This window comes from Caloenas nicobarica, chromosome 7, assembly GCF_036013445.1.
Source record: "Caloenas nicobarica isolate bCalNic1 chromosome 7, bCalNic1.hap1, whole genome shotgun sequence".
Classification (NCBI taxonomy): Eukaryota; Metazoa; Chordata; class Aves; order Columbiformes; family Columbidae; genus Caloenas; species Caloenas nicobarica.
Window position 1 is genome coordinate 634,253 of NC_088251.1, and position 24,035 is coordinate 658,287.

Genomic DNA, 24,035 nt, shown 5'->3' on the forward strand with positions numbered 1-24,035 from the left:
TTCCCACTCTGTTTTCCTGCTCTACCTCTGGCAAACTTCTCAAAGACTATGATTCTGTGCTATGGATTTGATTATCCAAATATTAGTGAAGAATGAGAGAGAAATGACAACTGAATGGCAGATAGGCTGGAGCCGTGTAGTGGCATCATGCAGACTTTTCCTGCAGAATGTAAAGGCAAGAGAACAGGAGTGAAAGCTGATAGCTCAGAGATTTGCACTATATTTAAAAACAAACCTATCCCTAAACAAAGCAAAAATTACTGTCTTGTAGAAAAGTGTTCTTTTTATTTGAGAGCAATTCTTTCTGATTTCTCAAAGAAATTTTCTTTAAGAACTATTCTTTGCCTTTGGAAAACTGTTCTTAAATTACATCCTTCTATTGTAATGCTTCTACAAGTTTCAGGCTCTTTTAAATTATGACTAACTCCTAGCAAATTTTCTGTAAAGAGTACAATAACTAACATATCCATTTCAAAACATGCTACGAAAGAAAACACCATAAATTTTAAATTAAACGTTAGCAAGTAGCATCTCAGAAATCATAAAAGTACTTGCTGATGGCATAACAGATACAATCTAATGGCTAAAGGCCCGTGTCTCGCCTTGACATTTCCGATGTGGTCTGTTAACGGTGCAAGTTATTCCTGAGAAATGCATTCAATTATATATTCCATGAGACATTTCATTTCAACAAGCCATAAAAACCGGCGTCATGAGCATGTTCCAGCTCAGCATTCTGCAAAGCCTGGAGTGACTTGGGATGAATTCTGTTCCCGAGGAGCTCTGCAGCAATCCTGAGTTATCACTGACAAAAGAGCAGCATACTCGCACTGGTTGTTTAGGCAATGTGGCTTTTCCCTTACGTGGTGCTGCACAGAACACAAATGCAGCATAAGGCTCCTCGTCAGAGCTCACCCTCATTATGTGCTGGCAGTTCCTGCAGCAGAAGGGAACTGGTGCAGACTTTGCTGTTGATGTGCAGGCAGACTTTGCGACAGCGGCTCTGGGCCACACTTCTCTCCTGAGTGCTCCAAATAAGGTCACAGGCCAAGTAGTTTACGGAGGAAAACAGAGATCTGGACATGCTTCTGGGGAAACAAGGCGTCGGGGTTACCCTCTGGGTTAAAGCGCTGGAGCAAGTCTCGCAGGCTTCAACCCGTGGAGCGAGGGAGAGGGCAGCACAGCAGGAGCAGCGTTTTTTGGGCTGGTGGAACATCTGGTTCTGCCTGTGCTCCTCCTGGGCTGCCTTGGTGGATGCTCCCTGGCAGAGCCTGGCGGTGGGAGGTCCCCAGCTCTGTCCCAGCAGTGGGGGTCCCCAGCTCTCTCCTGGCTGGGCTGACCCCGCTGCAGGGGAATCCACAGGGACCAGCCCCGGCCACGCTGCTGAGCATCCGTCCCGGGCATTGAGCTGGATGGGGCGACCATGTCCTTTAACCTGTCCTGGAGAAACCTGGGGACTCCGTCTGCATCTGTGTTAAGGGCTCATGTTCTACCTGGGGAAAAGATGGAGGTTTAGACACTAATGATTTTTCTAACTTTGGTTTGGTTTCTTGCATGGCACTCGTTGCCGTGATCAGTGAGAACCAGCATTTCAGGCCTAAATTACCAACCTCAGGCTTGTTTTCCTTCTCTGTATCGAAACTTCCCATATAACATCTTCAGACACAGTGCAATAAAGATCTCCATGGCGAGGGAGCTTCTGAAACGCTGTGGAATCTCTATACAAGAAAAAACATTGATTTTCTAAGCAGCCCACTAATTTAAATAAAGTCCTTGTTTTATTACAATAGCTGAATAAAAATCAATGTGGCTGTCTTCACATTAATAAGATTAAAAATCAGTAGCGAGTACTAGTGACTAATTTAAGATGAGCTATTTGCGCTTTCATAAATAACAACCGAATGCTGGTAAAAGACTTGGCCATAATATAACCCGATTGCCTTTCATAGCGGTTGCGATGTTTATGTATGAGGTTAAAAATAACGGAACCGTGCGGGATCGCTGCTGGCGGCCGAGAAGCCCCGGAGGGAGTGGCGGCGGTGGGTGGCGGGGCAGGGCCGGGCCGGCCGCGGGGCACCGGGCAGCTCGGGGCTCAGCTCGGGGCTCAGCGCGGTGCCCCGGTGCCACCGCGGAGACCCGCGGCGCTGCGCGGGGCTGGGGGAGCGGGGACCGCCCTCCCCGGAGACACCCCGCTCCTCCGGGGCGGGACCCGGCGGGACCCTGCCCGGCCGCACCTGCGGGCGGCGCCGCTGCCCTCCCGGCCCCGCAGGGGGCGCTGCGCAGGGGGCGGTGCTGCCCGCCCCGGCCCGGCCCGGCCCGCCCCGGCCCGCCTCCCGCCGCTGCGGCCGCCCGGTGCCCGCGCTCCGCCGGGCTGCGCTCGCGTTCCCTCCGCTCTCCTCCGCCCGGCTCCGCCCGGCTCGGCTCGGCTCGGCTCCGCCGCGGCGGGCGCCGCGGGCAGGAGGGCGGGAGGCGGCGGCGCCGGGCGCTGCCATGCGGGCGGGCGGCGCCGGGGCGCGGGGCGGGTGAGGGCGGCGGCGGGCGCTGCCGGCGGCTCGCAGCGGCTCCAGCGCCTGGTCCCGCCCGCGGGAGCCGCCGGGCCGGCGTGGAGCGGAGCGCAGGGCATGCCATCCGCCTCGCCCCGATGTTTCACTGGGGCAAGTGGAAGAAGAGGATGGGAGCGAGCGCCTCCTCCTCCAAGAGACCCGTCTTCGACGAGCGGGAGGACGGTGAGTGCGGGCCGGGGTGCCCCCAGATGCCCAGCCCCGGGATGCCCAGCCCCGGGATGCCCAGCCCCGGCTTGCCCAGCCCCGGCTTGCCCAGCCCCGGCTTGCCCAGCCCCGGGTTGCCCAGCCCCGGGATGCCCAGCCCCGGGATGCCCAGCCCCGGGATGCCCAGCCCCGGCTTGCCCAGCCCCGCAGCTGCTGAGCCCCGCTGCCCTCGGCCCGGCGGGGCCGCCCGCCGCGGGCTGCGCGGTGCGGGTCCCGGGGCAGCGGCGGGGCCCTGCGGCAGCGGGCCCGGGCCCCGGGTGCGGGTTTGCCGGCCGGGTGGTGCCTCCCGCGGGGCGCAGGGGCCGCGGAGCCCCGGCCGTGCCCTGCCCGGCGGGCAGCCCCGCAGGAACGGGGCGGCTGTCGTTACCGGAATGGTGGTTCAGAGGCGGGCAGTGAGGGGACGGTTTAGCAGTGAAGTTGTCGATCCGTGCAAGGAAATACCTGGTTTTAACAAGTAAAGATTAAGTGCAGCTGGTCATCAAACTTCTAAAACTACTTGTCTTTGCAAAAAACGCTGCCTTTTTTCTCCTAAAATTCAAGGGGTTTTTGTAGAAATACACTATGAAGTACCACAATTGCATTCGATTTCTCAGAGGCACGGTGAAACTTCAGAGGACCAGAGGAGACTTTGATCGTGGCTGGGGCAAGTCTCAGGAGGGGCAGCAGCCCGGCAGCCGGTGCTGGATGGCCGCAGCTCTCCCGACGAACAGACAATGCTGTGTTAGCCGTAGGACACCAAGCGAGCGCTTGCACAAATCCCCGGGTGCTCAGCGTGCTGGAATATTGCACCAGATAAACTGGGAGTGAAATCTATGTGTTAATTTGAGTCTTCAAGGCGTGGCGATGCTCTAGTTTACATGACACTGGTCTGCTGGCATCCCCTGGGTGAGGGTGATCCAGCCTGAGCCCGTCTGTGCTGCTGCTGAGGGGTGTTAGAGCAGGTAAACCTTTACTGGAGAAGTAGCTAGCGGATATCACCAACAAGTGTTTATTAGCAATTCAGAATATAACATTGAATTGTTAACCCTTGCGTCTCTTACTACAGAAGTGTGGAGAAAACATGTGTGAGAAGGACACCTCACTGCCCAAGGGGCATCTGTGGTGGGACTGAAACACAAAACTAAATTGCTGTTGGAAAGAACTGCAAGATCCCTCCAGACCCCTGTCCCGTTATACTGAGGGTGTGCGTGAGGTTGGGGTGGTGTGACTGCTGGATGTGTGCAGAGCGGAAAACGTGTTTCATCTTGGATGTGGTGGGTCAGCAGGAGCAGCAGGCGAGACAAGTAAAAAAGCTTAAACTGAAGGCTTTACTACATAATTCAGAACATATTCCATTCTGAACTGAGCCTGTATACAGCCAGTATAGGGAAACTGAGCTTTGCAGGTGAGCGACCATTGACTACACCCTGATAACAATTCATAAGGCATTTGCAAGCAGCGCTTTTGCAGTAGTGGAGACTTAGGACGTTACTTTCTTAATATTGCCTGCTTTTTCATCATTGTTTGTTAGTGTGTGCTCAGAGCAATTACAGTGTTGTTCTGGTGAACTCATATTTACTGGCACAGCGTGGTTGCTATGGAGATCTCTTAAGACACTCCAATAACTTCCTTACATAAAGAAGCTGGTTAATACTTTGGTTTTGTGTGTGACATAATGTGGAAGAACTACTAGTGCTGCCAATTTAAAGGTAAATAAATTTATAAAAACGGAAAAAGATAGGTTAGCATGTGAAATTTTACCCATAGGTGGTTCCCAGTGATGGATGTACAAGAATGAGCCTGACTGTCTAAATCCAATGGTTAGTCCCTTTTAATTATGACAGGGTGTATGTAAAGAGAAGGTTAACATTTATTCTAGTGAGTAGTAACACAAGGCCCAGTATTTACTCACACATAAATCAAACTCCAAATGTGTAGATTTTTGAGGTGTCTTGCTGGCTGTCCTGGGCCGGGTTTCAGGACTTTACTGGGTTGCTGCTCCAAGTCCAAGCGGTGTGGCTGAGCCGGAGCGTGGCGGGTCCCTGCGGTGGGCAGCGGTGTGTTTGCTCTGCGGGTAAAACACCCGGGCTTGGAGGATTATCTGCTTTTAACCTCACAGTCAGAAATTGTCCTTTCCCTCCAGTCGGCGTCTGTCCAACCTCAGCTTCCCGCTGTTGGATCTCAGCTTGCTGAGCCGGAGGAGCTCCTGCTGTCAGCCCTGCCTGGTGTAGCGGTGGGCTGGGGTCACGTCCTCGTTGGGGGGATGCGTGTCTCCGAGGGCACACTTCCTATTCCTGAGTCTATCCTCTGGATCTTCTCCCGACTCCCTCTATTTTTTCCAGCGTGGTTTTTGTTAGCGCGGGAACTGGGCTCGTTGCTCCAGCAGGGATGGAGCTGGGGCGGGCGGGTGCTGGGGCAGCCGTGTGCAGCGCTGGCTCCTCGTCCCTCCGGGGACAGGATGGTGTGGAGCTGTGCCATGGACAGACCTGCCCAAGGAACAGCGATCCTGTGCCCTCCTCGCTTCCCTTCCTGCGTTGTCCCCTGTCCCCCCAGTTTCCCCCAGTTCAGGTAACTGCTCTTGACTGGGAAGCCAGTGCAAGCCAAGTGCGAGTGCTCCTTCGTGTCTCATCTGAGCTGCAGTGGGGGGACGGTGCATCTTTCTGACACCCTTGGTGCTGTGCTCGGCTGCAGCATGCACATTCTGCTGCTTCGTGTTTGCTGATACAACCCCTGAAATATTCCTGAGCATTTTGCAGTTGGGATTCAACTAACAGAAAAGCCGACTTTGAAAGGAGAGTGTCTGCGTGTTTTGTGTGTGCTTCCAGAAAGCGCTCGTACGTGAGCGATTGGTTCCCCTCGCTTTGTGAGCGTCGGCTTCAGCTGGTTCCACTTACACAGAAAACTTGGCGTGGTCCGTAGCTGCTGCATGCGCGTCACTTGGCCAACTAGAGATGCCGCCTAGTGATGCCTTTTCGACAGTTTTTGGCGAGGTATGTTGTACTCTGTTTCTGAACAGAGAAAGTTAATGGATGAGCAAGGGAATGATAATGTGAAGAGAATACTAAAAAGGTGGGAAGAAGACTATAGGTCAAAAGAGGAGCAGGGCTGCAGGGTTGAGCACTCCCAGGGTTACGGTGGCCTCGGGAAGCTGCAGGGAATCATAGTGGGCTGGGAGACGTGTCAGTATCACCGTGTACTGTTTGCCGTCAGGAGACGCAGGCCTTTGTCTGTAAGGGCTTTTTAGGGTTTCTTATTCGTACCCGTAAGGATGTTCTCGAACCTCCTGACTTGGCGGGCTGGTTTGCTGGGGCAGGCCGGGTGCGGCGGGGAGGGCTCCGGCGCGGCGCTCGCGTGGGCAGAAGGGCTTGTGGTGTCGTTCTGGGAAATGGCCAAGCAAGTTTTATTGACGCCCCTCTCCTTTGTTTATGTGTTTTATTTGTTATAGCGAGTGAGGAAAACCCCTCGTTGTGAAGCCAAGGGGAGTGTTTCAACCCAAACGTTAGAAAAAGTGTTTAGCAGAGTTGCTGGGACTTGGGAAACGGCTGAGGAATAGGAAGTACAGGGCACTCCGACACTTAATGCCGGCAGTGTTGCCCGCAGGTGTGTTAAGTGAGAGGGGGAGAAGCGCAGTGTGATGGATCTTTGCATGCAGCTACATCCAAAGAGGAATTTCAGGAGCGCATGTTGGTTGTGGCTTCTCCTGAATCAAAGTGGCTTACTAAAAAAGTGTATGAAAATAGACATGAGAATATGTAAAGCCATCTGCTGCTTTCTGTTGAGCTATTGCTTCCTTCGCTTACACCGAGGTGAGCGGTCCGAGGGCTTTCTGCCTCTTTCCTGAAAATAAATTAGATTTCCAGCTGATTTACAAGGTTTTAATGCTGCAGCCCAGTAATTTTCATTGTGATTTTGTCTCAATCACTTGTTTGCCTGTCCCTTGTTTGACTCTCTCTGGTAGAATGCAGATGGCTTTTGGCAAGGGGGCAAGTGCAGTCTCCTGGGTTTATTCTACTTGAATCAAAATCAACTTTTTAAAATAAGTTTCACGGCCCACGGGTGCAGCTCTCCCAGTAAACCAACCTGACTCAGAGAAGCGTGTGCTCAGGGCTTTGGGCCAGGCGAAGTGACCACGGGTGGTTTTGTGTCCCCTCTTGGGGAACAATGTGTGTTTGAGACTCTTTGGCTCAGGTAACAGCGGGAGGAGGCACCGGGCTGGAGTCTGGGGAGCAAAGCCCAAGGGCAGGTGCAGCGCTGGGGGGTCGTCCTGGGGGGGGCCCCGTCCGGGGTGTGGGGTTCGGGGGCTATGGGGTACGTGGGCACTGTCCTGAGCCCAGCCCGCGATGCCCGTGTCTGTGGAGGGTGGTCTCTCCTGTGACCTGCACACATCGGCGTATGTGGGTCTAAAGCTGCTAAAAGAGCCGCTCTGCGAATGCCCGCTGCGAGTTTCTGAGCTGAGAAACACTACTTTATAAAAACGCGGTAAAACAGGAAAACTGTTACACATCTTGAAGCTGTTTCCCAGCCACTGGGTTTGCTGGAGTGCTCCATCCTCAGGGGTGTGTTGGCCCCGGGTGGGTCTCGGAGCCCGAGCGGCGCGGAGGGATGGTCCCCGCTCTGCATCCCCACCGGCCTCATCCTCGGGGATGCGGGAGGCTGGAGAGCCTGGCAGCTGCACGGCACAGCGCCCGTCCCCATGGCAACGGGCGAGAAGCTGCAAAACCTGGGGGAATGTGCTGAAAATAATCCCCATTTTAATTTCAAACCCAGTGTTGGCAGGCTGTGGGGTTACACACACGGCAGAGTACGCATCCCTCCTGCCTCGCCCTGCTCATCTGGTGAGCGGAAACCCGAGTGCTTCATCCGTGGGGCTGTTGCTACAGGGAGCGAACCGCGTGTGCTGTGCTGAGCCTGCCCCGGTGCCGACCTGTCACCTGCAGCACCTTCTGCTGGGGCTGGGGAACCGCGGGGGCTGCAGGGTCTGCGGGGGGCTGGCTGCCTCCAGCAGCAGCTTTGGGGAGGACTCTCAGACCCACGTGTCATAGAATCGTAGAATCATTTTGGTTGGAAGAGACCCTCAAGATCATCGAGTCCAACCATAACCCACCCCTGGCACTGCCCCATGTCCCTGAGAACCTCATGTCCGTCTGTCCAGCCCCTCCAGGGATGGTGACTCCAGCACTGCCCTGGGCAGCCTGTTCCAACGCCCCACAGCCCTTTGGGGAAGAAATTGGTCCCCAGGTGCAACCTCAGCCTCCCCTGGCGCAACTTGAGGCCGTTTCCTCTGGTCCTGGCGCTTGTTCCCGGGGAGCAGAGCCCGACCCCCCTGGCTCCAAGCTCCTTTCAGGCAGGTCAGAGATCAGAAGGTCTCCCCTCAGCTCCTGTTCTCAGCTGAACCCCCAGCTCCCTCAGCCGCTCCCATCACCCTTGTGCTCCAGCCCCTCACCAGCTCCGTTCCCTTCTCTCCACTCGCTCCAGCACCTCAAGGTCTTGTCAACTGACATCACTTGGAAGCCAAGCGTCCAGCCGCTGCAGGCTGGCGAGCTGTTCTCATTCCTCCTCTTCCTTCCCGTGTCCCGCTCAGCACCATCCCCGCTCTGGCTGTTGCTGACCGCGCTCCTCCAGCCGCGGCACCGAGTCCCCCACCCAGCTTCATCATTTGCTGGGCAGGGGTGTCAAGCCCTGGGGAGGAAACGTTGCCCTTTTGATTGGAAAACTGGACTAATGCCCAGTAAGGTGGTTATAAAATGCCGAATCCTATTTATTTAGGGTCAGATACAGATGTGTTAAGCTTCCACACTCTGCAAATTACTTATTAGAGTAATCACTGACCAGATTGCAAGGCAAAGTTTTTTCATTGCCTGACTCTTATGTGACTGTGGGTTGAGAGCACCAGATGCCTTTCCCTGTTATTTAAAAACAGGAGAAAAAAGCCTTTATGTACTATCAAAGTGGTAGCTAAGTAAGTGAGCGGAGAAGGGAGTGGGAATAACAAGGAGGTGTCAGAAAAGCTGTGTTTAGTATTGTCAGCAGTGCTTTGTTTTTCCTTTAAATCCTGCTTCCCTGCACCCGCGGTTTTTGTGTGTGCTCTGCCCAGACAAGCTCCTGCCTCCCGCCCCCAGCAGAGCCGATGCTCCTTCCCCAGCCTGGCCATCGACAGCTTTCCATGTGTCGAGCTTTTCAGCGTGTCCTCTAACACAGGAGTAGGTGACATCTAGAGAACCCAGTAACTGCAAGTCGTGAAAGTGTGCGGTGATAAGTACGACGTTTGGGTTACCAGCTCTTTTTCTCCTTTAGAAATAATTAATAACATTGCTGTCACTCTCCACACTGAAGTCCGTGGTTTGTTCTCAATGGCACTGGAAGAAATCTGAAGAAAACCCATTTGGGATTGTGCTGGTGAAGGGACAAAACGTCTCCTTTGAACAGGGAAAATTGCAGTTATGGAAAACCATTGCTATTGCTCACCTAAAAGCATGCTTTACCTTTCACTTGTGTTGGCTTAAGAACATACATTTTTGTTTAAATATTCTCATTTACAGCTATTTGCAAAACTAAACTGCCTTTCATAGGGAGAATGCAGAGAGACTGGAAATTTTATGTTTCCAGCATTTCATTGTGTGTCTTGTTCTTTCAAGTTTTTGCAGTGTTCTCACATTGCCTTTGCCATTTCTGGTGATGACGATGGTGATGCTCTCGTTGCGGGGTTCCCCAGGGGTGGGTCTTTGAGCACCGTTGGCTGGGGATGTCATGTCCCTCCTCCTGTAGCATCACCCCGGTGTCTTCTGGAGGTGGGGAGGAAAGGTCCTGCGAGGCCTCCGGGGGCTCTTGTCTCTGTGGGAGGTCTAAGGAGAGGAGATCAGGGTGGAAAAAGCCCTGAGGGCAGCTGAGGATGTTTGCATGAAGCTAAGTAAGAACAAATGAACAAACCCAACAGCAATTCATAGGATGCTTGGCTGATAGGGAGGGAAAGAGGCAATCATGAAAAAGTGATTGGGAATACAGTTCAATGAAATGTGAGACCAGATTAATATTTGGTCTGTCTGTAAAGGCCACAGCCTTCATAATTGAATTGAAACAGGCTTTCTGTGAATTCTGAATAATGTGTGAGAGCACAGGGATCTGAACAGCTGAGTGACCGCGTCCCCGCTCTGCTGGTGCTCCCACCCGTGGGACACACGTGTGAGTGCCGGGGAAGGTGACGGAGCAGATCCTCCCTGCCCAGGGTCCGCACGTGGGCTTTCTGCTCACCGTGGTCTGGACTGAATCCCCGTCAGCGTGTCCTGTCCGGATGTATCTGGGCAGGGGACATTGCTGAGCCCATTGTTCCTGGTCAGCCGCAGGGATGTAAAATCAGGTACGACTTTTCCAGTTGCTTTCCCAGGGACCTGCTCCCCAGCCGCGGTTTCAAACACTTTGTCATTCACCAGAGTCTATGAAACACCTTAAAGCCGTGTGTTTTTTTAACATGTGGTTCCTACCACCTCATCGCAGGATCCTGTATTGAGGCACCTACATGAATGATGAATAATCACTCCTGCGCACGACAGACTCGAAGTCGTAGGGTCGTAACACGGGGCGCGGTGTGTAAATCTACGTGCAAATGCTGCGTGTGCTGGAGCACAAGTACGTGTGCAGGAGGGAGAGCAGCGATGGCTCAGCTCTGCTTTGGCATTTATCTCCCCAAGTACACAGAGGCGGGATAGCTCGTGAGCGGCTTAGCTTCTCCTAACAAGCAGATAAATGTCAGTGTCCTCTTTCCCTCTCCCACTGTTCTTCAGGAATTAAATTGCTTTAGGTGACAGTTATGGAAAATTAAAAGTGCTTAGGATGTGTGGGAATAGACGGCTCTGAATACAGCTAAGCAATGAGATCTGACAGTGTGTGAATGTTGATGTGCTCATTTACATCTAGGCTGTTGTTCAGGGTCTTTTCCAATACTTGGGACTAATGAAGAGATGCAGGCACTGAACAATGTTCTGAATTTGGTGGCTTGCGGATTTGACACTGTGCACTCAGTCCTTACAGGCTGACGGTTAGCCATGCCGTGTAATTAAATTAAACGTCGATGTAATATATTTACAGCTCAGCTGACAGTTCTGGAAGCTGATAATTTCCATTTCTTGTTTCAAAAACGACACTGTTTGTTTCTAGTGGTACCAGCAGAGAGCTGATGGGCTTGTGAGGCTGGTGATGCTCCGAGCAGCTTTCAGGTTAACCTGCAACAGGCTGTTCCACCATGAAAAGTTACCTCATTGACCAAGGTTTTTGTTTCGTTACAGCCAACTGTCCAAAGATTTAAGTGATCTTTTATATTTATATGAGTAATATGTTGGTCACAGCGTATTGGAACACTAGAGGAAGTGCAGCGAGTAGCTCTGAAACCAAGGGCTGAGGATGTGACAGCACGGACCCGTCGCTGCTGCTGCATTGCGTCGGGTCTCCCATTTCTGCATGGTCTGTACAGGGGAAAATACAGCTGTCTTCGCTCAGAAAAAGATATTTATTTCTTCCTTTCATCATTTCAGGTTAAATCCCTGATCAAAAAAAAACCACAGACAAAAACCTCCTAACAACAACCAACCAACCAGCCCCCCAAAAAACCCAAAACTAAACAAAAGTTGGCATCACTCCTGAAAATACCGGCTGATAATTCATGTCCTGTGAATTCAGAGGGATTGCCTGGTGGCTACACAAGGCCATTGTATGTGTATTTCAAATACATCGAGGGGGAAAAAAGAGGAAGGGAGCAGGGAAACTCAGTACTAACTGGGAAGAAACTTGGATTGAAAAAAACCCATCACTGTATGTAGGAACTGACCAGCCACGACACCTGTAGCATCACCATTTCATGTTATTAGTGTGTAGGCAGGATGCTCAGTGTAAGAGCATATGCAAAGTACTTACACAGATCCCCTTTTATGTTAGTTTGAAGAATTACCGGTGTGTTTGCAGTCCCAGTACCCGAGTGTACTGCCAGAAGTCAGAAGGAAGGGGCTTGGAAGGGCTTGTGCCGCGGCTCAGGTTCCTCCTCGGAGCAGCAGTTCTGCTGAGGACGAGGTAAAACGCTTACGGAGGTGCAGGCTGCTACCTACAGTTACCAAAACCGTGGAGTAACTGGTACAGTTGGGAAGTCTCCTTCATTAGATGCCAGGTGACCGTCCAGGAGACCATCAGGGTCAGTCAAGGTCCTTCCAAATCTATTTTCCGCGGGCCGCAGGAGTAGCACGGTAGGTGTGCGCAGCTCGGGAGCTCTGGGTGCCGGGCTGTGCATCCCCGGCCGTGCCGGTGCCGCGGCGCAGCCTCCCGTCGCCTCCCGGCTCGCACCGCCGGCGGGTCCGTCTGCTGCAGTCGGCTGGACACACCGTTACCTCTGTGACTCGGAGCGTTTTCACCGTCAGAAGGATATTGCATCTCTTCTGAAAGACCTTTTTTAAAACTGTGGTGTGTAGCCTGCTAAATTACTCTGTAAAACAAATGTCATGTAATCCACTGGAAAGCTATGTACTGCACTTTGGCTTTATATTTTACTGGTTCCCCAGTCTTCATGGAAACTAGCAGGCAAGACCAGCAAGTAGGAAACACAGAAAATTATATATATTAGACTTGGATTGTTTGCACTGTAGGAAAACGTGCTTTATGCTTTGCAGAAAATAAGGTCCCAAAAAATTTGCACTTTAAAGGCTCAATGCCGCATGTTGTACTCACATGAATAATTCATACACATTCAAGCAGTTCCCATAACTTCATATTTGAGCCTGATTCTAGGTTTGCTCAGAGCTCTGAACTGCCATCGGTGAGGGGCTCCTCCAGCACAGCAGCTCGGCAGGACCGTCAGCGGGGGTGTGACAATGACAATGTGACGAGCCGGTGCTCATGTGTCTCAGTACGGACCAGGAGCGTCCTCGTCCTTCCTGCTCGGGCACCTCCTGGGTCTGACCTTGACTCGGTGTTGTTTACTGTCATACACCGTTGCACCTTTCCCCAGTGATAAGCAGCAGCAGGAGGGCCAGGGTGGGTTTGAGCTGTCGCTGGGCTCAGCAGAACGCTCCCAGCTCCCCGAACAGCAAATGGTGCCGGAGCCAGAAGCGGTGTGGTGAGGAGCAAGGCGGAGCGGCGCACGGGGGAATCACGGCTGTGCTTGGCTGTCCCCTCCAACACCAGTGTGCTGGTGGGCTCAGCACTGGGGTTTTGGGGGTAACTCCGGAGCCCTGGGGTTCCAGCACAGCTGTACAGACGATACGGGCAGGCGGCTGGGTGGAGCTGATGGGCCAGGAGATGCTCCCGTGGGGATGCTGATGGTGGTACCATGCGGCTCTGCTCGGACATCCCGGCTGGCCACGGCTCTTCCTTCGGCTCATTCATGGGTTAGATCCACCAGCGATCTGGAAGCTGCCCCAGGTTGCCAGTTATTGATGGGACACAAACGTGTTGGGGATTTGTGAGAGTCTCTTGTAACTCCGTAAAACTCACGGCAGCACGACAGCTCTGCTGTCAGCCCTGGACGGTGTGTGCCGCGCGGGGCGAGCGCCGGGGCACTCGCAATCACTGCTCATTTTGTTCAATTGGGTTCTATTGCACGTTGAATGCCACAGCAGGGAAATTGCAGGCAGGTGTCAAAACAAGCACAGTTGTGACAAGGAGAACTTAGGGATTGATTAATGAATGTTTTCAGCGTGTTGTGTATTTTTCTACATGGCTTTCTGATGTAAAGATCGATGAGTGAAATTATTAAAAAAAATAACAGGTTTCTTTTAACTAGAACAAATTGCTTCTGTTTAACAAAATGTTGAGTAACATACACAAACAATTAAATCACTGATTGCCCCTCAGTAATACTTTGGAAATAATTTTAGTTAGTGTCTCTTCTGGCCTTGGTTTGGATTTTTCTGTGCACGTAGTTTGGCATCTCCAAAGGTACCCCCGCCTTGTCCCTGCCCCGGGAAGCCTCTGTCCTCTTTCTCCTCCTCCCTGCACTGAAGTTCTCTGTTGCTGGCTCTGCTCGGCCTCTCTCCCCACGCCTGCCCGGGGGTTTGTTCGAGGGGGACCCGGGAGTACCTTCTGCCCTGTGTGCCGTGGAGATGAGGTTTCCCTCTTCCTTGTGTTTTAAGTCTTTGTCAGGAGATGTTGTCTTTCCAGAGTGAGTTGGTATGTGACCATGTTCATGAGAGTTTCTTATCACAGAACTAGGATGTCTGCTTTCCCCAGAGAAGTTAAACTTGGTGAATAACTCTGTTTGACATCCCCACTGTCTATGAATTTGGGTTTGCTCTCTTGTTGTTGGGTTGAAATGAATCCTGAGCAGCAGTGGTCATCATGGGCAGGCAGGGTCCCCGCGATGCTCGGCTCGCTCGGATGTGTCGGTGTAGCCTGTCCGCTGAGCGAGTCTGTTCTGACACCTCCAAAATACAGAACAGGTTTGTTATTGACTTCAGGGAGAACCGATGGGGATCACTGCTCCTACCTGGCGTCAAGCCTACCCCAGCAAAAATATCTTCAAGTATTCATTAATCCTCTTGTGGCTCCTTTTTTCCTTTCCAGATTTATCCATATCTCAAGCCTGTGTGACTAACAGCCGCTCATTTACACCATCTCGGTCCTAATTTTTCTTCCTTTGCAAAAAAGAGCCCATTCCCTAACCAGAGCTGTGTGGAACACCTTGTTCAACCCCATGTGTGTCAGAACCCAGGGTGCGTGCGGGGACACCGGCAGCCGCAGGGACACCGACCCCCAGCTGCAGGAGTGAGCCGTGTCCTGTGCGGGCTGGTGTTCATGGAGCTGGTGCCGCCTGGGCTGGTGTTCATGGAGCTGGTGCCTCCCGGTGCCCTGTGCCACCCGGGCTGGTGTTCATGGAGCTGGTGCCTCCCGGTGCCCTGTGCTGCCTGGGCTGGTGTTCATGGAGCTGGTGCCTCCCGGTGCCCTGTGCCACCCGGGCTGGTGTTCATGGAGCTGGTGCCTCCCGGTGCCCTGTGCCGCCCGGGCTGGTGTTCATGGAGCTGGTGCCTCCCGGTGCCCTGTGCCGCCCGGGCTGGTGTTCATGGAGCTGGTGCCTCCCTGTGCCGCCCGGGCTGGTGTTCATGGAGCTGGTGCCTCCCTGTGCCGCCCGGGCTGGTGTTCATGGAGCTGGTGCCTCCCGGTGCCCTGTGCCGCCTGGGCTGGTGTTCATGGAGCTGGTGCCTCCCTGTGCCCTGTGCTGCCCGGGCTGGTGTTCATGGAGCTGGTGCCTCCCGGTGCCCTGTGCCACCCGGGCTGGTGTTCATGGAGCTGGTGCCTCCCGGTGCCCTGTGCCGCCCGGGCTGGTGTTCATGGAGCTGGTGCCTCCCTGTGCCGCCCGGGCTGGTGTTCATGGAGCTGGTGCCTCCCGGTGCCGCCCGGGCTGGTGTTCCCGGAGCCAGTGGCTGTCACACCGTGTGGGTCAGCGGAGCAGTTGTGTTTCCCACAGGCGTTGCGAGTGCTGCTCCTCAGCCTCGGGACAGAGATGGGGCCCTGAAATAGCGCCCTGGAGCCACGCGCGCGGTGCAAACCCACCGGCGGCTGCTCTTGGGAAGGAAATCCAGAGTTTGTTGTCACATCGTCATCGCTGTGTTGACAGGGCTGTCGCGGGGAAAGCGATCTCGCTGCGAATGTGTACATTAACTCCAAGTATGAGGTACACACATGCGACTACTGCACGCTGCTCACAGTGCAATGTAAGTAAATAAAGGACTCGTTAGTTTTTACATCTCTAGATGATGGCCTGCCTGCTGAAGAGAAGCGTCCCTGTGGCTGTAGCTCAGGGCGTGCTCCTGTGTGAGCCCTTGGCCCCGCAGGCGTGGGGTGGGAGCTCCGAACCGCTCTCCTGCCCCAGCCTAAAAAAACCACCCCCAAACCAGACATCGACTGGAATTCCATGGTGCTGCTCCATCCAGTTGCCAAGAAATGAATGTAGCTGACATCTCCAGCCCTTTGTCATGAGGGGTTTTTTTTGTTTGTTTGTTTGTTTTTTCCTTTTCAGTTTTCTTTATGGTACTCAAGTGAAAAGAAATGCCATAGCAGAGACTACTCTTAAATGCTGTAATTGCGATGTAAGCAGCAGTACCAGAGTTACAGTATATGTGTTAAAAAGCAAGAAAACTGCATTTCGTTTTGAAGTGTATCCTCCACTGCAGCTCTTGCAGATGAAATGTTTCTTACACCCACAGATGATAAGCAGTGATAGAACGTATCTGTTCACGGAGCTGCTGCTGGGTTACTGACTGCTTACCGTCCTGGAACAGCCAAAGGTTTTGTGCTGTGACCCGACAGGTTCACCGCTGCGCTAGAAAAGCAGACAGACTGATCTAGCCGGTGCATAAACACCTTTTCTTGGTTTACTTTCCCAGTGTTCCAACAGTGGTTACCAGCCGCAGTGGAATAGCAAGACAAACAAGGCTGTCTTTCATTGCCCACAGTGAATTTGCTGGTGTGGCAAGCAGTGAGAGCCTCTTTTGACTAAAAACCAGAAGCAGCTGATCGTAGGAAATATTCTTGGAGACTTGTTGTTACAAAGAGTTCTTGTCTCGGGGCTGTTGCACAGGGTCCACAGGAAACTCTAACGTTTCTGGATTTATTTGGAAAAAGCAATGATAATCAGGAAACAAAATAAATAATAGAATGTGTGATATTGAATAGAATAATGAAGGTTGTTCTGCAAAAGACCCGTTTTTTCAGTCTCAGATCTCTTGAAGGCTCTCTTGTAATTTAAAAAACTGATGGTAATGCTGAATTCGGTCTTGTTCTCAGCTATTTTTAAGTTCTTGCTTGAAACCCGAATGCTCCCTGTGCTCATCAGGGATGTAATAATGGGTGGAGAAAGAAGGGAGTGTTGGATGAAGGACTGAAGAGCCAGCAACACAGCTTGAGTGGTGTGGTTGTGTTATGGCAAGGCCAGGGAAGCCTGCGCTGAAATGGGAGAGAATTGTGCAAAGAGAGACAATTGCAGTTCAATAGACGTGAGGGAGTAGAAGAAACAGATGCTGTTCTGGTGGAATTGGTGGAAAGTGAGCCGATCACCAGGGGACTGGAGAGAACATCCCTTGGGCGCGGGGCCCCAGCGCTTCGGGAGGCTGCCCTGGTGCGGTGGGACCTGCGGCCCCGGGATGCTGTGCGGGGTCCGGGGTTGGTTCTCCTCTCGCCCGGCCTCGTGTAGCACAGGGCTGGCAGGGAGCAGCAGCTCCCACAGCACAAACCACCGCAGGGCTATTTATCCTCAAAATACAGGGGACTTGTCCTGCTCGCCTGTGATCAATCACACACCAGTTGCTGCTGTGAGCCCAATAATTTTTTCACAATGCCTCAGCGTTTGTTTCTGCATAAAACATGAAGTTAAACAAGAAGTAGGTAGCTGCTTTTCTTTTCTGCTTGGAGCAGCCTTTGTTGCTTTCTTTAGGTACACAGGAAAAATATGCCAAGTCTGAGGACTTCAATTACCTACAGTTACTGGAGTTAATGTGGCTCACTCTTTCTTGGAAAAGCATGGTTAATTATTAATATTGCTAATTTTCCTATTAATTAATGTTTAAAGTCTTCCGAAGTTGGTGCCTTTCCAAGTGACATGGTACTAAGATTAGTGATGGTCTGTCTGCTTTGAATATTCTTGTAAGCCTTTTCCCTCATCTTTTAATACAAAGCATCGAGTTTTTTTCTTGTTGGTGGTTTTGGTTTTGTTTTCCTCTTCCAAAACGGCTTTGTCTCTCTAAGACGTGTTTGTGTGATTGCGTGTCAGGAGCTGGGATCTTGTTACAGCATGATAAAGTGCGTTGGATTTCACGTTAGCAGCTGGTGCATCTCTCCAATGTGCTCACCGTTACCTGCATTTGCACAGCACCAGGAGGGCTGGCCACGGCAGGAGCGCTGTGCGGTCCAGCCCGCGCTCCTCGGGGCTGGAGCTGCCAGCACCACCTTGTCTCTGCATCCAGCAGAGCTCCATCAGAACTCTTCCCATCTTGTAAAAAGCTACTGAAACTTTTTTTTTTTTTCCTCATTTTTCTTAGCCAGATAGCAGCACTACTTAACTTTCCATAGGGTTCCTACTCCAAATCGGAGCTCTGAGCCACCCGAATGACCCGTCTCTATGCGTGGCCGCAGCAGCAGCTGCCGCGGGAGCCAGGAATTGCTCCTGCCCTTCCCCGTACGCCGTGACAGAGACGTGCGAGCGTCCCTATTGCGCTCAGCCTGTCAGCCTGGTAGTGGTAACGCGACCTGACAGCCCTTAACAAAAATCCGACTGGAGAATCTGTTGTGCTGCAGTCTCGAGGCACTGCTTTCCACAGGTTGGCTGTTGCTATATAAAGAAACAGTCTGTTGTTTCTAAATTTACTCTGTTAATGTCACGGAGCATAAAGAAAAATATCGAGAATAAATTGACATTTACGGGGGGGAGCGACCCAGGGAACAGGCTGGTTGCGGCTGTTCCCGCCCGGCTGGGCTCCGCGGTCCCTTCCTCTGCTTGGTCGCTCGGGTCCCCGCCGCAGCCGTCGCTCCCCGGCACCGGGGGCACGGCGGCATCGTCCTGGGTGCACGGGACCGTGCGACCGCTGCGCTGGGAAATAAACGGGCGAAGAAATAGCTGGAATGGGGAAACGATACCTAATTCTTCTGCTGTCTGGAGCTTCTGTGTCTTGTGGACCGATCAGTGGTTATCATTGTGAACTCGTCCCTGTTGGTTTGGCTCTTTCCCCGGTGCAGTGCCTGTCACCAGCCGTCACCCCAGCCCTTGCGGTTTCACTGGTGTTTTGGGGAGCAGCGTGCCCTGAGCAGGGCGACACATGCAGATCCTCCTTTTATTTCCTGTCGTTCCCGGCTGTGCGCGGCAGCTGTGCCGGTGCCGTGGATGCCGTGTCTCGCCCGGCCGGGATCAGCCGGTAGTTAAAACGCACGGCATTTGGAGGGGAGCAAGAAGCCATTTGCAGGCACTCTGCTGAGGCTGCCTGGGCGATGGTTACTGGCGGCGGATTACAAAGCAAGCCAGAGGAAGGCTCTTTCGGGGGCTGGAGCGCGGGGTGACGTGCTCCTTTGCCATCCCGTGGTTCTGGTGTCACCGCGCTGGGGCTCGTCCATCTCAGATCATCGCCCACCCTCCCGCCTCTCCTCCCATCCACCTCCATCCGCCACCCAACACCTTCATTTCTGTTTCTGCTGCGAATCTATATCAGCAAATGAGCAAAATAAATGTTGCTTGTTTGTTTTGACAATTACAGCACAGATTTAATTACGATCCTTCTTCCGCATATACTGCTGAATGTTATGTGGTATGTTTGGCGTAAACAAAGATGTTCTGCTAATGTGAGATATGGTTATTAAAGACACACTGTTGCTCTGAAGCCGAGTCGCTGAAACCCAAGTGAGCTGGAGCGGACCCACGGCGCGTGTGTTGGTTTTCGCAGCCTGCGTGCCAGGCGTGCGGGTGCTGTGCGCTGTGCAGCGACAGCGCCGAGAGCCGCCGGAGCCTTCAGGGAGCCAGCTCAGGAACCCGAGACATGAGAAAGGAAAGAGAGAAAACCACTTCTGTGTCTTCATTTATTTTGAGTTTGCAGCTTCAGATATTACAGCAGAAATACAATATTTAAGTCTCGGAGCGAGTTCTCTGCTCAAAACAGAGGGTATCTTCAATTGTCATTTACCATGAAAAGGGCCTGATTTTCCTGCTCATCACTTACCGCCCTTGAAGGATCTTTTTTAAAGTCTGAGCCTATTGTGTCGATATGAAAGCAGCTGTAACATTGTCTTGTGATGGTAAATTGGCAATGACTTTGCACTTCATAATTAGTTAACAAGGCATCGCTTACGATGTACGTGTCTTTCAAAATACCATTGAAATATGCAGCACGCATTTGACACGCTATTAATTAAGAAAAGGATTTTCAAAAGCTCTCGGCTGACAGTTTCCCGTTCCCCTCCTCAGCTGGTCCATGGACAGAGATGAGGATGAATTGAGCCGGGGGCTTGAATTTCTTTCTGAAAGCCACTTTGGGACTCAGGGTGATGAAGGGGGGTTTAATATCCCCCTGACGGCGTCTCAGGCGCCCCCGGGTGGCACCCCGGGGTGTTTGATCCCCACGGCTCCTGGCCAGGGCTCTGGGAACTCCTCCGTTACCAGTGAAGGTCGTTCTCTCAATTACATTGTGTCAGAAAACCTCTCAAGGAGGCGATTCGAGGGAGAAATTATTTCTAGAGATTCCTGTCAAATTACAGAGAGTCTTTAATTAAATGAGTGTCCATTACTTAATGGCAATTATGGAGAGAAAATCCTTCCTTCTTAAAGAGGCAAATCTCCACTTTCCAAACAAATACTTGCTTTTAAAAATAATAAGATAAAAGTAGCTTATCCTGCTCCAGAGCTGAAGCCTTAGAGAAATTAATGTCTATCCTTGGAGGGATTTAATTTGGAAAGTGAAAAGCGTTCGTGTTCACTTTCTGCACACGCATTCTGTGGAAAAAGTTGCAGCCGCAGAGCGAGGTTGTGCCCAGCTTGGTTGGAAGCTGGTTCATCGGTCTCTGTCGTGGGGGCGCCCACGCGTTCTGGGGGTTCCTCTTCCTCCCCTCCGCCCCACAAGTTCCCCGGCATTCTCCTGCTGGCCTTGGGAGCAGCGGTGCCACCAAGGGAGGCTGCAGAGCCGGGGACGCAGCCGGTCCCGTCCCCGTGCCTGTGCGGGGGCGCCGGGGGCCGCGTCCCTCCAGGCTGCCCCACCTGCCGTCTCATTGCGGGGTCCGGTGGGGCACGAGCGGGAGGACACGGCCCAACCCGGCTGGTTCAGAACCAAACGAGTGTTTTTGAAATCTGCCTTACGTCTTTCGGGTATTTTTATCTTCTGCCTCATTCTCCCGGTCTTGTCTGAGTCATCTCATCCCTAGTTTAGATTTATATTCCCTTCTGCGCCTACTCCCCCCAGGACCCGACTCCGCCAAGCACAGCTGCTGCTGGCCTCACTGCAAGGCTGGGCTGATTAAATTATGTGGGCGTTGGACTGGGGAGTTAGGAGTATTGATATATTTTATTCAGCAGCCTTCTGAATTGAATGAGTGTCCATAATACAGTAATTCATAATTTATCATAAATAAAGACAACAAATTAGGTCTCGATTTAATTATTGCCTATTTTTGTAGCTGTTGTGGGTTTTGCGTAGCAAAACACGTACAGGAAGAGCAGCCCTTCTAAAAGTACAGCCCTTTCTTTGAGCAGCGAATTAGGTGAGCAGTCTCGCTCCCTCCGTGGCGCTGCCCGCAGAAGGTGTCTTTGCTCCAGGAGGGTTTGCGGGCTGTTTGGATCCCACGTGTGTGAGCGGCGCGAGGCCCTGGCAGCGCTCTTACCAGAGTCACCCTGTTGTTGGGGCAGACGGGCTGTCAATCCGCTGCTCTCCTTCCACAGCCGCTTGGCTTCTGCTTATTTAATGAACAAAAACCCCTCCAAGTGGGGACAATGGCCAGCTGTACTGCTCGTTTTATTCCAAATGGTGAATATTGTATTTATGACAGAGAGCTCCAAATATGGTCCATCTGTTATGTGTTATTAAGCTGTTCACTTCATCGAGAAGAGAACGTTTCCGTATAGTGTGATGTTCACATGAAGAGCTGAATTTTTTAAAGCTGTTTAATGTTTTTCTTCAGGGAGCGGGTGCTAAGACACAAGAAACTCCACGAAATCATAGAATCACAGAATGGTTTGGGTGGAAGGCCCTCCCCAGCTCCCCCAGTGCCCCCCTGCCATGGGCAGGGACATCTGCACCAGCTCGGGTTGCTCAGAGCCCATCCAGCCTGGCCTGGGGTGTCTGCAGGGATGGTTCATCCACCGCCTCTCTGGGCACCTGGCCGGGCTCTCACCACTGCAGCTGCTGGCGCTGGGCTGCGCTGCAGGGGCTGGACGGGGTGTCCGGTACAAAAAGCTTTAGGAACTGGAGGAGGAGGTTGTTGCCAGAGGACTTCAACGTTGCATTGAGCATAAGTGGAGCGGAGTCAGACGTAATCAAGAGACAACTAGAAATAGTCCAGAGGTGACATCCCGTCTTTCCCTCTGGAAGTGTGAAGAGTTTTATGATTGATTTCAGGGGAAGCAGCACTGGAGACTAAAATGAAAGAAAGTTGTGGAAGATGTAGTAGGTCAGGGATGAGATGATTTAAAGGATCACTGAGCTGAGAGCTGCTAAGAATAGAGCACAGAGAGCGCGGGTGTCAGGCTGACGGGACGGATGCCGCGCGGATGCGGTGCTGACAGCAGCGGCAGAGCGGTGGGTGGTGGGGAAGCACTCGGCTGGAGAGCAGCTCTGCAAGGAAAGGAGCTGTGCCTGGAGCCGCCGGGGTGGTGGGCAGCGAATCCTCACCAGCTAAGACAGTGGATTCACCGGTCACTTTGATTAATCTCACGGTACTTCAGCGAAGTCCCGTTTCCTTCTCGGTGCGGTGCTGAGCAGCCGGGCTGTGCTGGACCTGCCGAGACAAGGGCTTGGACCCTTGGCCCCTTCCATCTCTGTTTTGATTTATCTTGACTCGGGATGTTCTTCTATCCTGCCTGGCCGGAAACACAGCTATTTCAGTGCAAGGGTTGTCCTGTACTGTATTTGCAAAACTTTTAGCGTAGTAGAAACCTTGCCTGATTTTGAAACTCCAGTAATCATTATTTTGATAGACTGATAATAGAGAATCAGTGGCTCACTGACACAGACTTATAGCATTTATTGTGCTTGCATTGACTGGTAACCTGTTAATATTTTTAAAATGATTTAGTGTTTCATGTGTACAACACATTCTTTCCAGACAAACGTTATTTTTCGGTACTGTTTTTGAGGTGATGCTGGCCAAAGCCATTGGGTTAAGTTCGCGGTGAGACGCGTGTCGCTCCATGGCTCCAGGTCCGCCACAGTGTCGGGTTGCAGACCCACCGCGCCGGCGTGTTCCCCTCGGGCTCGGGAGGCCACAGAACCAGCGATCCCTAACAACTCTCCATTTGCAATTAACAGCGTTGCTGGACATGGTGCCCGTGTGTGAGGGTCACGGGGTCTCCCCGTGGACGTGCTCAGCCAGGAAAGCAAAACTCTGCAAGCGGATCTGCCAACTTAATGCTTTTCCCTGAAATAATCATTATCGCTTTTTAGAAACTAATTTTCACTGGAAATTTTTTCTTAAGAATTCTTGATCACCTCAGTTTAAAAAAAAAAAAGAAAAAAGAAAAATAATCTGAGTGCACTTCGGAAGTGCGTTGGCACAGATACCGGTTTAGCAAACCTCTGGTCTCCTCGGTGCGTGAGCAGCCTGCCTGCTCTGCAATTTCTGTAACACACAAATTACATTACATTTTGATTCACATCGCTGACATCTAGAAAATTGCTCTTTAACAAAAGGAGAGTAATACTTGTGCTATGAAATACAGGCATGGTCTGGCCACATTTTGGATAATTCTACCCTATTCTTTAGAAAATTGGTTTTATTACTGGTAATTGGGCTAAAAGGAAGACTATTTAATCCTGGCCAACCCAACTTTCTGGGACATTAAGTTCTAATAGCCAGATAAAAACTGGTCTTAACAGATGAGTCTGACATCATCTGGCTGCTTATTAACTATTAAACCTTGTTTCAGTAATTCTCTTGGCAACTATGCGCGTGTTGCCATAGTTTCTTTGTTAACAGAGAAAGGCATTAATGCATTTTGAGTACTTCTTGCCCAAAACACATGAAAAAACACCTTATGGTTAAAGATAGGAACTGGAACCCGTTACAAGCAGCATGCAGAGCTGGCGTGCCGTCGGCGGACAGCATCGTGTCCCCAGGCGCTGTGTTTGTCGGGCATGGGATGGGGATCTGCGCAGTGAGAAAAGTGTTGGAAATCGCCCCGGAGCACTTTGTCCTTTGCAAACCCTGTTGGACAGTAACTGGGAAATGTGCATATTCTGGATTTGGACCACCAAAGCAGAGACTCCCCGATGCCGTAGGGCGCGTTTGGCTGAGGACGCTGCGGCGCGGGGGGTCCCGGCAGCGCTGGGGGCTCACGCCAGCCTCTGGTGCCATTCCCTGCTTGTCACTGGTGCTGCTCCGCGGGCGGAAGACCCAAATGGGCCGTACCCCAAATGAGCCGTACCCGTTGCGTCCCCTCCCGCGTCAGCCGCCGGCGTCTCCTCGGGGGCCGGGATCCCCTGGTGTCGCTGGGCAGCGTGGAGCCCAGACCTGCACGGCCACACGCAGCCTTGTCGTGAGCTTTCCCAGGACGCACGATAAGCACAGGCAGCATAGATTTCTTCTCTTCTCATCCTTGCGATGGATCAAATTGGAGGGATAAATAGGCTG

General features: G+C 52.3%; 1 protein-coding gene across 1 annotated transcript in view; it reads left to right on the top strand.

The window, feature by feature from the left end:
* Nucleotides 1-2,642: 2,642 nt before the first annotated feature.
* Nucleotides 2,643-24,035, top strand: part of STK32C (serine/threonine kinase 32C) — a 74,662-nt gene continuing 53,269 nt past the window's right edge. The window contains exon 1 of the mRNA XM_065638956.1: nt 2,643-2,726. Within this exon, the coding sequence (XP_065495028.1) occupies nt 2,672-2,726 (55 nt within the window). The 5' untranslated portion in view covers nt 2,643-2,671. The remainder of the gene's footprint in view (nt 2,727-24,035) is intronic.